The sequence below is a fragment of the Zerene cesonia genome, chromosome 3 (genome assembly GCF_012273895.1).
Source record: "Zerene cesonia ecotype Mississippi chromosome 3, Zerene_cesonia_1.1, whole genome shotgun sequence".
NCBI classification, from domain to species: Eukaryota; Metazoa; Arthropoda; class Insecta; order Lepidoptera; family Pieridae; genus Zerene; species Zerene cesonia.
This window is the reverse complement of record NC_052104.1, coordinates 3234305-3254857: the sequence shown is the minus strand read 5'-3', so window position 1 is coordinate 3254857 and position 20553 is coordinate 3234305. Positions and strand designations below refer to the sequence as shown.

The window sequence follows — 20553 nt, the reverse complement described above, 5'->3', positions numbered from 1 at the left end:
TGATGCATTATACTCCTGGTTCAATTACCTATCAATGTACCTTACGGACAAAAATGTGACCAGTTTTCTTCGTCCTGCCTGATTCGGAAAATATATTTTCTTGTTCGTCCCCGCCGGGAAACGAACCCATGATCCCCCGGTTTTATGGTCCCGTATTAATCACTGTACCAAGGAGTTCATCAATCACAAACAAAAATTATCGACGACACGTTTAAAGCATAAACAAAAATTAACGTAGAAAATAAACCAAAAAGCTCTTCAACCTATCAGCACTACATGAGAAAATGTGTTCCGATATACTAAACCTCGCCATGAAATGTTGTATAATTTATTTAAAGCCTGATGGTATAATAACTAAATATCACTAAGTACATTTTGCGGTCGGTAACTTCATTAAAGCTGGCAAAGAGGAATTTTAACATAATTCACTACTTGTATTGTAGTCAACGTGCCGCAATATTTTCACCGGCTCTTTATGAAAGCAGAATTTTTCTTAAATATTTATAGCAATCATTTATAATACTAAATAAAATTCAGCACCCATTTCCATATTATTTATAACTGGCATTTGTCCGAGTGGAACGGTTATTTGTTTAGAATATAATGAGATTTTGTAAATTTGCTACGTAGTAAAGTCGTTATCAACACCTGTTTTCTTAGTTCCTTGGAGTTAAATTATATTTATCACTCAATCATGACGTAATTTTGTGAGGAGATGAAAAATTACTTGTATTCAATATTCAAGAACTTGAGGTCGGTTTCACCTTTTCCTGACACGAAGGACCCTGATGCATATTGGACAAATTTTGACGGTAATTTTTATACTACTAGAAAAAAAACACACCCCTGTTTAATATCAGTTTGACCGTAATAAAAATGTACTGCAAATCTACATAAGTGCCTAATTGATAACAAATCGCAGTCAGTTACAAAGACTATTAAAAAAGTGAGGGTAGTTGGGCCGAACCATGGCCGAACGTTGAATAATCAACGTTTGAACACCAAGCACAATCCGTACGAATACGCACCGTTTCTAAGTGATTCGACAGTTTTATAGGATTAGATAGCTAAACTAATTGTGACAAGTTATGAAAAGCGACATCTGTATCTTCAATGACAATTATTAATCCAACAGAATATTAAAACACAATTGGTATTCGACAGTACTTTCATTTTATTTATAATCATTCATATTTAACTGGCAAATAATTGTTTCAAGTTGAATGTAATGAGAAATTAACTAAAATAACTTATATTACGTGTAATGTGTATATAATTCGTACTTTTGTTGTTTCAGTTCTCGGCAACTCTGATTGCATTGCTGTCCATTCATGTAGTGGATGAGGGGCATGCTGTGAATCCAAGTAAGTTTAACAAAAGCATTTTTGGAGTAAAATATTTATGTAAGAACGGATGATGATTATCGAAAATGGACTCGGAAAAACGAAAAAGGGAGGGAGAAGTTTTCTTTTATAAATCGTTATTTGGATTCAGATGGTAAATTTTTATGTTGTTTAAGTGTTCCATTAATCGAAATTAATATTATGAATATGTATAGATAAATTAATGATTGATGAATTAAAATTTGAAATCCCTTTCCCTTAATGTCAATATGAATCAGTTTTCATTAGAATTTTTGCATAGTCTGTATGTCTGTTTCTCTGATATTTTTTCTTTAGCAAATAACGAAGGAGAATATTTTGTGCATTACATTACTGAGATTTAAAGCTTCAAAATGTTTCCTTTAGCTTTAAAAGATTTCCTTTTATTAATAACATAGTAAAAGCTATAGTAGGTATTATGTTATCTGTGGTAAAAGCAACCTGTAATATTTAATCCCTTCTTTTGGTTCTGCAAAGGCATATTCATTTAAGTAATTTGCTAAAATGTAATATCAGAGTGAGTCAGTAATATCACATAATAACCTGTTAATAACACGTAAGTGCTATGAAGTCACGTGATAACGTATTAAACTAAAAGCCTCTTCACTTCATATTTCTGATTTATTAAGTTTTAGTACTTAATCTTTCACGGATATTATATTTAAAATAAATGCTTCTTTTAACTAGCTTTTCGACTAGGGTTTTGATGGCGTAGTCAAAGGAAAAGATACAATTAATTATTGTATGGGATTTTCGTTATAAAAACTGTCTTGTCTTCTTTTTTAGATCCCAAACTATCTGTATACCAAATTTCATGCAAATCGGTTTAGTGGATAGGCGTGAAGAAAGACAGGCAGATAAAATTATTTGATTATAAAACTAGAAAAGAAGGTATTAATTTATATAATTTTGTCAACTTTATATTTCAAAATTGTGGGCATATCTTTCTTAAGAAAGAATCATAAATTAATCTCTCTTACATAATTATTCATCTTGAATTATTCCAAAACACTCTTGATTGTTGGCTTTCGGATTACTATACTGATATTGTGTCTAAAGTATCTAACATTCCAAATATGAATTGCATATCATATTGCTGAAGATGCACTAGTAGACCGATACCTACTAAATCATAACCAGTATCAAGATTAATATAGTTTTGGAAGATATTTACAGCATACTCAACACTCCTTCAAATCCTGGATAATTCCCAACGTATTAGACATAATCAAATGCACGTGAATATTCATTGGAACTGGATTTGAGAATATTAAGCTTCATCGAGGGCGCTTAAGTTTGGGAAGTGTCGATATTAACCTATTATGGATATAACTAATAGAGAATGGGCATTTCTACTCGTTATAATAAAAATTTATTGAGCGGTATAAGAGAGCGTTACGGTAGTTTTAGGAGGCCGGTTCACATTTGTGTTCGGATTTGGAAGGGATTTTCGAAGTGGATAACTGTAATACTTGTGTGGAAAGGAAAGAACAGAAATAAAGGACAAAAAATACATACGTATGATTTACTGCCCTCTTACATACATCACACTAATATTATAAATGTGAAAATTTGTTTGTTGGAATGTTTGTCCGTCAATCACGCTGAAACTACTGAATGGATTTTGATGAAATTTGGTATACAGACAGGGTATGAGCTGACTTGGGTGATCTTTTTTTTTTTTTATTGTGGGATAGGGAAGCGCTTGACTACCATCTCGCCTGCTGGTAAGCGTAGATGTAGTCTAAGATGGAGCGCGCTTCCCTAGGAGGTACCTGTTCACTCTACTTTTGAAGATCCCCAGATTATACTCGTCAGGGAACTTTTTATCCCGATTAAATGCTCACATGGGATAAAACAGGAATCTTGATATCTGGACGGAGCCGGTACGAGTGTCTTACTAGACGTATTATATACTGATTATAATAAATGTTTATTTTTATTAAGAAGCGTATGAGCGCCACAGATTTTGATCTAACACCAAAACATTCGATTCCGCTGCAACTAGTCTTATGGAAACTCTAGGAATACTTCAAAATAGATGGAACGAGCGAATCTTATAAGGCTAACATATACCTTAACATAATCGGTTGACATTTATCCTGAAAAGTATCAAAGTGGTTGTTGTCTTTTATTGAACTGTTCCTCTCTATTCAGAAATATTTAAGCTCAGAAATGCCGCGTGATGGACCAATAAACCATCCCATATCTGATTTGGATAATCATAAATATTCCTCCCGCAAGTGCTTCATCAAGTTTAAAATCATAAATATCATTTTAAACACACACTCGACATAAATCTACAAGTTTCTAATAACAGAGAGTGCCTCGCTACAAATAAAATATGAATGTCGGCTGTGTAATGCTTTTTCCTAGTCTGCAGTCGGTTATAATCCGAGCTTTCCGTTTCAACCGTGTCAGTCCTTTTATTAAAATTTTATTCTTTGATTCTACTGAGAGACTTGACATTAGTTAATCAGTTAAACCTGCTCTAGTCGTAATAAGCCGACTATTGAATTGGCGTTTTCCAATTGAGATATCTATTCTGGTGTGAAAATCATTTCCAATAGCTTTATAACATAAAAACGTTAGACGCAACCAAAAATCTTATAAGTAAAATTATTATAATGAATTTGAAAATATATTTTTTCAAATTGCGAAATTCTACGCTTTCTATTTTTTAGGATTCTGACCTGAAGAGGAAAACTAACCTTTTATAAAGAATTTATTGTCTATTTGTTTGTCTGTCTGCCCGTCCGTTTAAAATAATGCGTCTTATGAACCGTGATAGTTATACAGTTGATATTTTCAGAAATAATGTATTACTATTGCACCTATAGCAAAAATAATAAAAAATCGAGGCTAAGTGGCAGTTGGCATGGTCACAAATTGAATGGATGATTAATTTTTGCAGTTGCTCTTTAGCTTATTTGTAAGAAACCCTTAGTCTCGCAAATCCGACTCACACTTTACCATTTTTTACGAGAAAACTATACTCATTTATTATTTTATTAACATTATATTCCTTGACACTTAAACATAATATGAATGACATGTTACTAACAATATGCATAGCATTATTGCCTTCTGGAATTTCTGTACCTTTAGCACGACACGCTGAACTTTATTGCATCATTTAGTAAATCTTTTAAATATCAGTTATACGTTTATATGTAAGTGCATGGATAAAGTTCCCGCAGCCGATCGTGTGCTGAAGTTATTTATTGTTGCGTCCGACCGACCGACTCCGGAAATTGTGTCGGTTTGATCCCGGCCCGGTTAGAGTTATACTTAACGGTTATTCTGTTTTCAATTTCGAGTTTGGAGTTTGCGAGGCACACGAGGATTTTCAGCATCGCTTATTAAATGCATTTTGATAGAACTAATACAGTGATAGAAACGTATTTTCGCAATATAAGTTGCTTGGTTTTAGTTCGTTTTTCAATTGGAGCAAAATTAAACAAGTGATAAAATATTTATGTTGTTAGTGGACAGTTACCTACTGACGACGTTAAGGAAATTTTAAAGTATGTTTTATATTCAAGGCTTGGTAAGTTTATCATTTAACAAATCATAATAATCCTCAATCTTCGCACATGCCCATGATTGTCAAGTTACTACGTAAAAATAACAAATAATGATAAAAATTAAAACGACGTTTCGCCATCTGCGTATGCCTCAACACTACGTTTCATGATCGAATAACTTCATAATTTTTATAATAATATTTGACAATATGAAGTTATTTGCTCAATATATAATAAAATATATAACATTAGAAATAGAGCGGATGAGTGAAATTTAGTACCCAGGGAAATCCCCGACTAAAACGTAACTTTTGACACTACTTAATTTATATGTAAACTTGATCCTATTAACATGGATTAAGATCTAAATTTCCATACAGCCCGTTTTCTTGGATGTAACTATAACGTGGTTTATTGTAGATGACATACTTATGTTGTAAAATTATTAAAAAAATGTATTATTAGTCGTTAGTCGTATTAAGTTCCTTATGAATAATATGTATTTATAAATCTTTTCTAGAAACAAGGTCACCGATGTGCCACTAAATATTGTAAAATGGTGGTCCCATATATTATTAATTACGACAATTAACTATCAAAAATAAAAAGAATCACGTCAATCGATTGAAAACTAACAGAGTTAAGTCTTAATGAAACAAAACAGTCGACTAAAGGGCTTCCTCTGCTTTTGAGAATTTCGCTTGAAAATAGCGAATATTTATAGACATTAACTTAATTAACTTAATAGTAGAGTAAGTTTCATTTGTATTAACAAACTAAAAAAAAAAAACAAAACTGTAATATCATTCATTAAGTGTAAGAGTAAATATCAAGCAAAATTTGATAGATAAATATTAAGTGTTCAATATAAGGAATAAAAGCATGTGGGGAGAAGAGAATCAGAAGTCGTTCATGTCTCAGTGCTGTGAATAATAAAAATTAAATGCGCAACTATCGTTCCGTTCTTTAATAAATATTCGTCACATTAAAACGTGGTACACCAATAAATTGTCGCTTTTATTAGTTTAGGTTCAACTGAATATAATTATTGCTAAAATTCATAAATTAAAAAGGAAAGAAGCAAAGTAATTTATAAATCCAGATACATCGTCAAACGTGGAATGGTAAATTTGTTAAGAATAGAAAGTGAAGAAGCAAATATTAATACTTCGGGTGAGTTAAAACGTAGTTTGACATCTAGAGCTATAATAGTTTGCGATTTAAATCTTTATTTAACTTCTTTAATGAAATATAAACCGCAATCTGATCATGTGCAGATTTGTACGCAAGTATTATGGTATTAAAGGAGAATAATGGATAATGTGCAGATAAATTGAAAAATCAATAAATTCTTCAGAAGTATTGTAAAGGGTTTTTCGATACAAGACACTATAGGGATTTTCAATAAGCGCTAGTAGATTTTGGTGGCCTGTAGTGGCCATTTCGTTTTAGTGACATATGTCAAAAACATATTTCATTATTCAATCACCAATTCCAAATTATCATACCATATTCATGATTCTATCATAAATTCACCAGTGACGAAATTTATATAACATTATAAGATTAAAAGAAGTGTTAGCTTGAAGGAACATGGGTTTATTTTACAGTACAGTATTATGTAATACTTACGTTTAGTAAATTTCTTGAGCTGGTATTTCTATCTAAGATAAAGTTTCGGATAGAAGTACGGTGCAGTACAAAATTCGCTTAGCTCGCTTTCAATATCGTGAGCTGATTTCTAAACTTTTAGCTCCGTCAAGCGACACGCAATTGAGATTGATTAGATTTCCTTTAGAAACTTATTAATGTTAACGTTAAACTTAAAACTTCTATAATATAGCGCTACTAAAGAAAGGAATTTTCAATTGATAGGAATATAGCGAACAAAATTGTACACATATATACTTTTACTATAAACATACTCATTAGAGAACATACGATTGTTAATTACAAACTACTATCACACAACTGATGATCTCAGTTAAACGAAGAGTAACTTTACCTAGCACTCCACCAACTAGTACATAATTGCTAAAGTTTCCAGCTGATACAGTATCAATTCAATTCTATCATGTTTTTATAAATAATACAGTGTTGTTTATTAATATTTCTTTTTTCATCAGGTTGCTCGTGCATACGCTTCACGTCACCGCAAGGGAAGGAACGCGGTACTTTCAGCAGCCCGGACTTCCCTCGACCGTACCCGCATAAACTCTGTTTGCTGTATACCTTTCTCGCCCAGCCGCATCAGATAGTTGAGCTCGTGTTCACTGACTTCGACGTGTATAAGGAGCACCTCGAGTGAGTTGATTTCTTTTCAGTTTTACTCACATCGTTATTTTCTTGATTTATTAGTTTTGGAAAGAGATTAATAACTAGTTATACAAGGTGTACTTAAAATTTGTTCTGCTTAATCTATCTATCAATTTTGTTAGTTACTATTTATATAAATTCGAGTTAAAAATTATCAAATACATTGTCATCTGCTGTAAGATAACTGCAGTGGATAATACATATTTTAGTTATGCAGCCTGTCTAGTGAAGTTTTATTAAATCTTCAATTTAAATGCTCCTCTTATCAATTATTCGAGTAGAAGTAATTCCTGATCTAAATTACGAGTAGCGGGGACCTCTTTAAATACGGGTCTTTGACTTCGTTATCTTCGTTGGACTATCGCGCCGATTCCTTTAAAAAAGTACCTATCCAGATGTTTAAGATACCTTGTATCGATGTATTGCTCATTTGGCCACACCGCAAAAGTTTGTAACAGCAGCCTACTTTCTAGCGTAATTTATCTTCGATATAGATGGCAAAAAGCTAATCGGCAGCGTGACATCCGCCAAAACTTCGATACCGAGATTACGCAAGTTAGCCACTTCTGGGCCGCTGCTTATAACTTACGTGACGATGTGATATTAATTAATTTGCTAACTTTCTTTTGAACTTTAATTGGAATGTATGGAGAAGTTCGTTGGATAACTTGTTTGCGAAATATAATTAGGTTATGGTGTAAACTGGGAATTTGAGAGTTAACGGAGTAGTTCTTTTCTTTCTCGTTAGTAAAATATTTGTTTACCTATATGCACGTCAAAGGTGCAGATTTAACATAAGTAATAACAATAGTTTTTACTATTGTTTTATTGTTAATATGTATGTTGAGAGATTACACTTTTTATTCTAATCCTATCCTAGATAATTGTTCCTATTAAGTTAGACCCCACGTAAAATTAAAGAATTATAAAGTTTTGTGCTAGCAACTCAAAGTGTTTTTTTACATAAGCGACAAAGCGATTTTGATTTACGACTTATATGAATATGATTTTTGATTTTGCAATATAATTTTTGACTTTATTTTGATTAAAAGGTATATCATTGAGCAAGAAAGGTTCTTGGACAAACTCTGGCATTTCGCGTACATCTTAATTATTCCTTTACGGTGAAATCTTTGACTTTTAGGTCAACGAGTTTTTCCTTTTCATTTTCCGCTCATTTGGCAATGTAATCGAGTGAATTAATTCAGAGATCGTATATTCTGTTTGAGAGTAATTGTATTTTATTAAACAGCTTCACGCAGAAGCCTTGTATAGATTTTCTAAAAATATTTTGTGTTTGTATATTTATTTATGAAATCAGATATTCTCTTCATTCTCTTTGCTTAGAAAAAGTTTTGTTTTTTACATTTAAATATTAATCCTTATATTTATTTAAGCAATTATGTATTATGAGTATTTTAAAACTTACCGTTCTTAACTATTTGCTCGATAAATAAATATAAATAACCTATTTAAGTTATTATAAATTGAAGTTATTACGGAGTAATATTAAATCCGTAATTGTATCGTGATGTAACTTAACTCTAAATTACATTGGCCTCTCGCGGAAATAATAAATTGTAATATGAGTATTGTGGTGGGCGATTTGTGCGATAAATACCAATATGCTAAAGTAATAAAAATTATATGTTAACCTAATATTATTATTTAATTTTGAAAATCAGAATTCTCATAACCACTCTGTATTAATAATGAAATATTATGTTTATAGGCTTAACTATTATTTCATATTTCATATTATAAGTGTTAGAAATTTATGGACTGAATGAATATTGAGTTTTATATTCAACATTCTTTTATCAAATTATGAATTGCACTATTTATTCTAGATGTAAATTGTTCATGTAGGTACTTATTTTAATTTGTTTAATATTTGTGAATTGTTTTTGTAACAAGAACAGTTCTTATTTTTCTTTATTTTATGTAAACATTAGTCTACATTATTATATTACTAGACATTAGTCTACATTAAGATTCAAGACCTTTTATCATAGCCCAACTCTTAGACAAATTTCGTTACATGAAAATGCCTGAATGAAATTACATATTTGCCTAAGTATAATTATTTTTATTTATATCATTCACTATCTTTGTTTTAGAAGATTGTGTTATGGTATACCTACAAAGCGCCTTGGTAGAAGTATTATTGAATTAGTAAAAATTCGTCTAATTGAATGTGTTCTGAATATGTACTAAAATAAGTTACTTTTATAGTCCTATTAACACTTATGAATATGATCAATAACAAATATTCATTGAAGAATTAATATAGTGCAGAACCCGAACAAATGGTGCACCTTTAATAATCGCAAACAAATGAACATGGCTAGAAATTCAATTTAATCTACTCCTACTTTGATAAGCACGCGCACTCACCCAAAAAGGGATTTCTGCAAAATCTTTCTCAAGGAAACAGGCACTCTGCACAGTCGCTTTAGCGTCGTCATATTTCAACAAAAGGGTTAATTCAATTAACATTATACCAGTCAAATGCTCAAGACGTTAGGTACCATGACCTTATAACGTTTATACCATTCATGCCTTTGAATATAATCTCCATTCAATAAATTAGGTCAGAAATGTTTGATCTCAATTCAAATTGAGATCGTGACACCGCATACTGTTACATGCTTGTTACATGCCATTACATAATAAATACCTATTTTACATATTGTGCGAACTGAACCATATGATATTTATTTATGAGATAATAATGTAGTGTTATTGACAGAATATCTATTTATGATTATAGCTTTAACTTCATACACGATTCAATGAATTTATTTATTCTGAAATTAGATTTTTTTTTTACGGATTAAAACGGTATGTTTTAAATCCTGTTTTTTTCATTAAATACTCTTGTTTATGTATAACATTAATTTACATTTTTCAATAAAATCTCTTTAACAAGAAGAACAGAGTTAATCGGTTTTACCAGAATGTATTATTAATTTGTATCTATCATCCGTAAAAATTCTGAGTAATCTTCTTGAAAGAGCTTCACTGAAATGTTATTATTATGCACAAATTTCATTAAATTCTTTGTTTATTTTGGAGAAAATTGTTCGATTAGTCAATTCTATTCGAAAAAAGCCTGGGAGCATTTTATAAGGTATTGCCGCCGCCGCGGTTTCCCCGCGTAAGTCCGTGTCCCGTAGAAATATCAGGATTAAAAGTTGCCTATATGTTATTCCAGTTGTCCAGCTATCTACGTACCAAATATCATTGCAATCGGTTCAGTACTTTTGCGTGATAATAACAAACACACACACACATCCTTACAAACTTTCGCATTTATAATATTAGTAGGATATAATATTACACTTAAAAATCTTGGTAAACTTTATTGAAGCACACAAGCAGCAAGCACTACCTTATATATGCAATGTTGGTACATTAAGTCACCAAACAAACAAGTGAATTAAACTGTTAATGCAGCAAAGAGTCCTCTGGGTACGATTTTTCGTGACCTAAAAACTCTCCCCGCGATTACTGTTCTCCTGCATACCCGAATCCCTCATTTAAACTTGTTTTGTTTTCACTGCGCCAATTTATATGTATGCTGGCTTTATTTTGCTTGTTATAGAAATTAAGTTTATCGTAATTAAATAAGAAGGATCAAATTAAAGCATATTCAAATTTTAACTCAATATACATTTTCTGCGTGAGGTATGTATGTTCAAATTAATTTTCTGACAGACAAGTTTATTTTGACATGAAAACAAAGATTTTTGCAGTGATAACTTACGTGGGCGACTACGCCGGTTCGTAACGTAACGCGTTACGTCGCCAGTCGACCTAACTCCCCTTTCTCTCAAGTATACAGGTAGATTAGTTATCAGTCCAGTCGGGCGTCTCGAGATACATATGTTATTTATTAATAGATTAGTTACGTTTCTAATACATTTTTTTTTTATTTATGTGTTATATAGCTTGATTATCTAGAGAGTCCAGCTGTTACTTATTACAAAAATGGGTTTGCCTAAAATGTTACAAGCAATATAATGCAAGAGTTACTACACGGGAGTTCAAATATTTCATTATTGCTGAAGTTTGTTATTGATATCCGTTAATTTATTGAAGCGCCGTAATACCGTTTAATCGATTTCTCAGGCTTCAAGAATATTGGGTTAATATGGTAGCTGTTTATTTGGCAATTAACATACATGTAGGGCTACTTAAATTGTTTGTTACCCCATTCCATATTGTGATAAAATATATGAGTAGAAAAAAATATAATATCGTGGCTATATAAATAAATAACTAAATAAATATATGTAATAAACTTAAATTGCTTTTGTATAGACAGTTAGAACTGATATTATGTACTTGTTTTGTTCAACTTTCTCTATTGTAACAAGATTAAAACTACTGATATTTAGAAATCTATTGTTGTTTGAGTTATACTAAAGACATTACTCGCTGAACGCTGAAAATCACAGCGTCTCGAACAATTGTATAAAGCGTCGTAAATAATATCTCTCAATTTAGCTTTTTTAGTATTTGATTGAGATTCAATATCTACCACGGTGAGTTTTATAGCCGACTAAAAGCATTCAATCAATCAATCAAAAACTCTTTATTGTGCACCTTTACAAGAAGAGTACAAACAGGATATAAATAACATCAGCAGTATGAAGAGCACAACAGGCGGTCTTATCGCTTAAGCAACGATCTCTTCCAGACAACCTGGTGGACAAGGAAAACGCAGTGTATACTAATGTAAAAGCAGGGAGGTGCAATAATAACAGAGTTAATAAGAATAAAACGTATAATAAAAATAAAAAAATACCAAAATTAATAACAATGCATGCATAGATACATACATAAATATTTAAAATATAAATAATATTCGTAAATTTAGTCAAATAATTCGTTTTATACGCAGCCATCTGTTCTCTAACATAAAATAATACAGCGTGTTACTATAAGACTTAGACTTATGATACATACTTGTATGACAAAATGTTTGTAATTAGAAAAGTATGACCCAATAAGCAATGACTTTTGCACGAATGTGAATAAACTACATCGTGAAAATAGCAGACTTGAATAAAAACATTAAAAAAATAATCTCGGCCATTAATAATAATGTTAGACGTAGAAGGAGCGGTTAACTAAAATTTATTCTTGTAAATTTCTGAATCCATTTCGAGTATACTTCGCGAAGAAAAATACGATCCTCGTTGCTTCAGGTACAAGTCAAACAAAGCTTATACTCTCATAATAACCTTAATAATGTCATTTGAGTTTCAAACAAATATTTAAGTCCGTCAAACGATGATTATTAGGTCTTTTATTCTTGAATAGACATATATTGCGATGGTTTGATGTTTTAGTTCTATATAATAGAAGAAATTCTTATGATTTTGATATATTACAGTTCCTTGCTTACTAATCAGTGGTTTGCTGTCACAAAGAGATGAATGTGGGTGTGATAAAGAACACGTCTAGACCTATTTATTGCCTTTATTGTTTGTTTATTCAAACTAAAATTTGCGCTGCGTTGCAATTGGAATGTTGGGCCGTTTAATTTATTTCTAGGAAAAACAGTGATAAAGATTTGTCTCGTAGTAACAAACACTACAACATTACTAGTAAGATGATGTTAGGATTAATTTATACAATGTTTTATAGAAGGTTTTAAATATAACATCAAATTTGGTGAAACACTCAGAAAACAACAACGAAGGAAAATATATACTTTGTTTACTTATTATTGCACGTTTAGTTTATATCAATAACTAATGTTTTGCTAATAAACATATCGAGTAAATAGAAGTGACATAACAGCCTGGTTCATATTTCATTAAACCAACATGACCCAAATACATATGAAATGGGTATAATATTAACAGTTGACTTTAGTTATTTAAAATATATTGATATATAGGTACGTGTAATGTGAGCCATAATTCTTTGGTAACTTTATCTTTCATCTTGTTTATGAAAAACTATCAATTAACATCTAACGTAGATATGATATTTTGATCGCTGTGCTTATATTTTCGACGAAATTACCAACGATTATAAAATAATATACAATCGGATCGTTATCGTCCCTATTACGTACAAATATACTAAATGCAAAAGTAACTCTGCCTATCTCTTCTTCACGCTTAAACTGATTCGATTTCTAGTATGAAATTATCAAATTTGGGAGTGCGCGGGGAGTGTTGGGGGCGCGGCGCACCTGTCGCGGTGGCGCGCCGGAGTCCCGCGCGGTGGCCACGAGGTGCAGCGCGCTCACGTTGAGGCGCCGCGCCGCCGCGCGCACCGCCAGCGCGCCGCCCGGCCCCACCTCGAACAGCCTGCCGGACGCCTCGAACAAACTGCCTTCGTATCAACGAAGGCAGTTTGCGACCCGAGAATGGACATAGAATGGTTTTAGATACTATGTGGTCCTTGCTGCTCTGCGTAGCACCTAGGCCGCACTATTCTCTGATAAATTAGTTTCTGTATGTTTTTGTTGTAATCTTTTTTTTCTGTTTAGATAAATTTTTTTTTATCTTACGCACTAGATAGTAATTTGTGTATCCATAGAATAGATTTATACATAGAACAATATTTGATGTACATTATTACTACTGCTCTTATATTAGTGTATAAGTTGTTTGGAAACCAATAAAATAAAATAAAACCCGGGAATGACCATTCTTTCCTTTTACTACGCGGGCATAGCCAGGGCTACATACCAGTTACTTATAAGCTTTGTATATGGATACAATTAAACATTAAGAACGGCAATAAACATAATGTATATACATTGACTGTATCGCTCGCTTAACAGAGCGTTAAGTATTCATTTTTACGCTTAAATAGGTATGTTTTAAAATAAAATCCCCAAACATAGTCTTTATGCAAATATATTGTTTGGATCCGCGGATATATTCAGTGAGCTTGTTCAATACGAATGCACGTAAAGTAACTGTAATATATATAAGTAATAAGTTGAATATGCTGATTTTTGTAAAAGGAAAATGATTATTTTTTTTTATTAACATAATTATATTTCATATGATATTAAATCTCTAGAAGTAATAAAAAGTAAAAAAATGTATTAATTTTTTATGACTAGCTGCTGGTCTCGGGCTGCTTGGATTGACTCGGGATAAAAATAGTGAAGATTCTTCTTAACGGTAGCATTTTCTGAATTAATCCAAAAGTTTCGTGTGCATAAATTACACACATGCATAAAAAAACACAATCATTTTTAATATTATTAGTTTAGATAAAATATCGTTTCAATTTCATTGCTTACACGTAAATTTATTTACGAATCTAATACTAGTCTATAAACTACGTTTACTCAAACGTGGTAGTAACGGAAACAGAGAAACAATATAAATCTTTTGAATCATTCTTCTAATAAAAATCCATGCAACTGACGCGAATTCAATCGCGGTAATAAAAACAAAGCACGAAATACGAGTGAAGTAATATCGCTTCCAAATTCTAAATCGAACAGAGAAAATGCAAAACAGAATCGCAAAAGATTGCATGATATATTAAACTTTGTTTGGATTGAGTGCTTGATGAAAAATGTAAGGATTTACTGCCCTATTTAATAATAGCAAGTTACGTTTATGTTCTTATGAAATAAATGATAGAAAAACGGTTAGAGACCGATGAAAAAACTATATATATAAGTGCCTTTTTGTAAGGTCTGTTTCAGTCTAGCAATGATCAAATATTTGGTCGTATATAACATAAGAAATGATTCACAAATAAAAATCCCTACAACGTGACCCAGTATGCTCAATTATTACAACTACTCTGATCTAAAGCCAAATTAAAATATTCATTTATTCAATTATACTTATTCGAGAAGATTTCAGAATCGTCAATATACAACATTTAACATAACACATACCTAAAACTTAAATTTTTATAACAAAAGAAAGAGAAAATTCTAAAACACCTGAATACTTTAAAAGTGCGTATTCTATACAATATATACCAGTTCAATAAGGCTTTAATTGAATACGCAGAAAAATTTAGGTCGGTAAAAGCAAAATACCGAAATTGAAGACGTTTCCCAGCCGTGTAAGTAATGAAAAACATGAGTCGCCGTATAAACGGCTTGGCAAATACGCATCATTGGTGTTTCTTCAGTGTCGGTGGAACAAGAAATATCGCACATTCACTGCTCCATAATTCAATATCCTGCGCAATTTATTCCAAAGGTCGATTCGTCAAGAGTGTTTCCTTAGAGCTTTCGAGTCCCATATTACGGACTTGGTGTGAAGTTAAAACAAAGCGATATATTTTACCCACACTCGCACGCCAGAATATAATGAGTGTTATTCCTTTTCTCGTATGTTATCATTGTGTGTATCCATTACTTTTAGTAAACTTTAAAATGGGAACAATATATTTTGTGAAATAACGCGCCAGTTCGAGAATAATTTTGATTTGGCTTTTGTTAATGTGAATGTTACTACTTCGAATTAACATAATTAATAATACAATAACATTCCGCAAGCGGCTTTACTCGCATAGTCATAGGAAAGATAGACCGGCAAAGTCTAGTTCCCGTTCGATTTCCGGGATAAAAACTAAAAATCCCATGTCCTTTCTCTGGTATAAACTGTCTTTGTGCCAAATTTCAACATAATCGGTTTAGCCGTCCTTGAGTTATAAATAGTGTAAATAACATTACTTTCTTCAATATATAAAGATTATATAATAAAAGGGTATGTAAATTGCTGAAGCCCAACATCTTTGTATAATAATATCGAATACCCTTGAATATAGTATTCAGAATAGCTTATAATACCATATATCCCGTCTGGTCGTCTATCAGTCGAACGGAAGACCCCAAGGGTTCTCAATTTAGTGTACTTTCAATAAAGGTCTCATTGATTTCAATAACGGTGGTATCCATTCATATTATCGTGACCTTATCTCTGGCCATATTTCCTACACTTTATTAAGATACGTACCTTTTGCGGTCTACAGTTCTTATACTTATCAGATATCTTTGTTTGTTGTCTTTTTGATGTTAGGGTTATTATACGTAAATACATTGGAATAGTATTTGTTAACAACTGTTTAAATTATGTGTTATTTTTACAGTCATAATAATCTATGAATCATTATTTTTCATATTTAATAATATGTAAATTAACATTCCTCCTGACTTCCTATTTAGGAATATTTTTAGGTCTATGTATAACTAAGGAGAGTCGTTTAATTCTAATAAAAATTATTTCCTCTCGAATTTGAAAATAATTGCTAAAACTTATATTTTCTTTCTTTATAATTTTTTAATTTCTTTACTTATAATTTCTATTAGTTATTAAAACGAAGAATATATAAATAATGCTTTTTATACGGGCCGCTCTCAAGTACACATTTGGCGATTAACATAGGGAGATTCATATAAAATTCATATGAACGTAAACGATAAAATATTGTCTATTGTGACGACGTCTTTTTGAAAAGTTGATCTCTTACTACACGTAAATGCCTTCCTTTTAAACTTGCATGAGCGCAGTTTACAAGTAAACGATTGAAACAATTTTGCAAGCAAAGCTTCATTTGTACGTAAAATGGAGATTTATATAGCACTTTTTGTAACTGTTTCTATTTAGATTTAAATTAATTCTCATGTAAATAAACTCACGTATCACTTTGTAGAGTACGGAACGAATGTAATTTCAATTTATTTCTCCGACTGATTTTATCAGTGCGGGAACAAATTCCTAAAACTCTTAGTGAGTTTAATGAAAATATCATTTTTAGGAGTAAACCTTCCTTTCGAAGTACTATATAAATTAAATTTATTTTAATGCTGCCCCGTATTTTTGTTCCTTATATGTTGATAAACATGTGTTTACTAGCCTACTACTACAAGAAGGAATGGCTATCTAGAAAAGTTTGCAAGAGATTATTTTATACTTTCATAAATTCTACATTTCATTATGCCACAATACTGTTGTTTATAAATTAAGGAAATAGTAATATTAAATAGTAGTAATAGTAATAGTAGTAGTATGAAAACAAATCTGGAACAGCGAAAGACATCTCTATAAGCCATTTTGAAGGTCAAACCTCTCATATAGAAGAACTCGCTACAGGTCATTAACTCTGGAAGGCTGAGTGTGCTCTATATAGTGGCAATCGCCATAGATCAAGCTGATTGCTCCGATGTGAACTTGATTGACGATTCTAGCTACTGTAACATTAACGAAAAATCGAAAAACAATACGTGATATACCCTCATACATTATCACAAATATATTCCAAAAAGAATTTATATTGTTTAATAGGAACATGTTCTGGATCAATTGAAATTAAAGCCACATTTACTAGACCAGGCCACAAAGGAGCGAAAATTATTAAGTCTTTGTGGTACACTAAGGGAGTAATTATTTGTGGAGCAAAGTAAGCTCTTAAGAGTGGAACATTACAGAACATCTTATATGTAGGTAGCTTCTTACATTTATATACAGGACAAACTAAGCACTGTTTCTTGTATCTCGCCCGATGATATTTAAATATGTTTATTACAAATTTTATAGAAAGTAGGATACCTAAAGGAAAGCGTTCTCAGTTAATGGGACGTAGCGCTATCAAGACTCCTTTTTATGCGGCATTGGCTTGATGATGTTGTTAGTTTGGAACCAGTATAGTTTTTAAATTGATACAATATATCTATCTCATTATAATATGAAATAAGTTTTAGAATACTTAATATAGTTTCTATAAGATAGGTACTGTTTTTGGCTACGTTTCTGATACATACTATATTTATTTTTTAATTATCACCTTGAAATCAAATTTTGCATTTATACCGTAGTATGGAAATTGAATTAAAGATTGAGTTTACTTCCCAACATAAATCACGATAGATTGTTTCAATTAACAATAAAATTTTATATATGATTTAGGAGCTTTGTATAATATGATAAAAAAATACATTTGAAACATTTCGGTCATTCCAAACACTACCATTATAGAATTTTTAATAGGTCAACAGTAATGATAATATAACGTCACGTATACCTAATTGTAATATTAAGAGGTACATAGTAAACCATGTGTAAATACAATGTGTATATCAGATTGTGTGTTATAATAATACAGTATCTGGATGACCGAGCTTTGCTCGGTATTTTTTATTTTTTATGTTTTTTTTATAAATTGTGTTTTTTGGAAATTTTATTCGCCAAAAAATAGTATTATTATTCGCCCCCGAAACCCCCTATAAACTAAATTTTATGAAAATTGTTGGAGCCGATTCTGAGATTCCAATTATATATATATCAATGTATATAAATAAATAAATGTGAAAATGCCTACATACTGATTAAATTGTAAAAAAGCTTGAATATCGCAATTTATAAAATGAAATAGTATCCAAAAAGCTATACAGTCTACAGTTATTCTAACCTCAAAATGTTCAGTTTATATCTCAGATTGTAGTATTAAAGTTATACAATCGGAAAGCCAGCAATATTCTCAATGTATTAATTGCAGAATTTAACCAATTTGAATATTTTAATCATCTTAACATTCCCGAATATTTCAATTCTGTTTGTAATAAAGTCTCAAGGTTCAGTGTAAGAGAAAATGTGAGAAATTTTACCATCCGGCAACGCATTTCAAGTTACTAGACAACAAGACACCGTTGTACGTATTCTTGTAGACAATTCGATTTCAATTACCCAGTATACGGCATTCCATGCATGCTCTCGCTCCCGAGGGTCGTACGTGAATGATCTACAATCAGTTAGCATCCAGCTATATAAACTTGTGGTTGAATAATTGTGTTGTTCTTGGGTAAATGTAGTGCTTTCCACACGACGTTAAGGTAATTTATCCTTTTCTAGGTTAAAGGACCTTCTATCGATATAAAAAACGGCAATTGTGTTGCAAATTTTATGCTGAGTTAGAAATAATTAATCAATGATATTTAAGACTAATTTTATAGCAATATAAGAAAAGAACACTTTTTTTTCGATTTTATTATTCGAACTTCGAAGGTCATTATTTTTTCAATTAAAAAGTTTTGCGCCCTATTTCACATTTATAACAAGGTTTTCTTCTCGAATCAAAATAGAATAATGTCATGGTCCTAAAATATCTATTAAGCGACCGTCAACGGAACCTGATCTAATTAAAGTCTTACTTACCCTTTCAAATGGAGCTCCTTTAAATAAAAAAGGAAAATGTCTTCTTTTCATATATTGTTACAAATTAGCATTGAACAAAAAGCTAATAAATAAAACCCATAAAATGTTTTACATTTTACCTTTACATATAGCGTGTAAATATATATTGTTACGTTAAAAATAAACGTTAGATCTAACTCAAAACATCGACAATCAAATCGTTCATTAATATGAAATATTTGCAGCTCAGAATCGGAAAAGCCCTGTAGAATATCAATTAGTGTTCGGAAGTGTAGAGCTACATATCTCTACATTCCCGCGCCAGTTGAAGGTGAAACGCAGAAGTGCATACCTATTGCGTTCATGCACTGCTATTGCGTTTCCGCACACCCTGGACTATTGTTCCAGCCTAACACGTGAAAGAGAGCTTCTGATTAAAGAAGCTCTGAGAGCGAGGGAGATAGGATCACTATGGTGTAAGCTGAGGAGCTAAAAATGCAAATCGTGCATAATTAAGTCATTCAAGGAGATATTGTAACATATTTTATTTCCATAGATAAAACACGTATAAGTTGTTGAAGAAAAACGGGTGGAGGGAATTTATAAGCTTGTTTCGTGGAAGTAAATCATTTTGCGTTAATTTATATAAAAATTGTATGAACGAAATTATGTGTGATTATAGGAAGTTTTTAAGTAAGTGCTGAGTTGTCACTTGTACTTATTGTGGTCGCAAAACTGCTGAATCAGCTCTTTTTAATGCTTAGTATTACACTACTAGATGAATCATTTTCTTGCCATTTTACACTTCCTTTCATTAAACTTCTATTAAGTAAAATTAATTAAAACCAAGCGTATAAATACTTAACTATTCTTGTACTATATTATCTTAGTATCTTTTTTAATATTTTGGTACTTATGCATATTAAAAAGCAATAAAAGTGAAAGAATTATCCGTTTCATATAGTTTATTGTAAAAAGTTTTCATTTAGTCGTTGCAAAAAGACACTTCAATTATATTTATTTGTTAACACGCTTTTATTAGCTTCACTTGTATGTTTGTATGTATGTATGTAACTCATTATTAACACGCTTTTATTAGCTTCACTTGTTTGTTTGTATGTATGTATGTAACTCACACCCGTTTTTCTCCCACTTCCCGCGAACCGATTTCATTCAAACTTTGTACAC

The 20553-nt window shown here is 31.4% G+C and overlaps 1 protein-coding gene across 2 annotated transcripts in view; it reads left to right on the top strand.

The window, feature by feature from the left end:
• The window catches only part of LOC119839514 (suppressor of lurcher protein 1), a 180349-nt gene that overhangs the window by 43762 nt on the left and 116034 nt on the right, over positions 1 to 20553 (top strand). For both annotated transcript variants that reach the window (XM_038365828.1, XM_038365829.1), the window contains exons 3-4: positions 1298 to 1364; positions 7036 to 7213. In XM_038365828.1, the coding sequence (XP_038221756.1) occupies positions 1298 to 1364; positions 7036 to 7213 (245 nt within the window). The remainder of the gene's footprint in view (positions 1 to 1297; positions 1365 to 7035; positions 7214 to 20553) is intronic.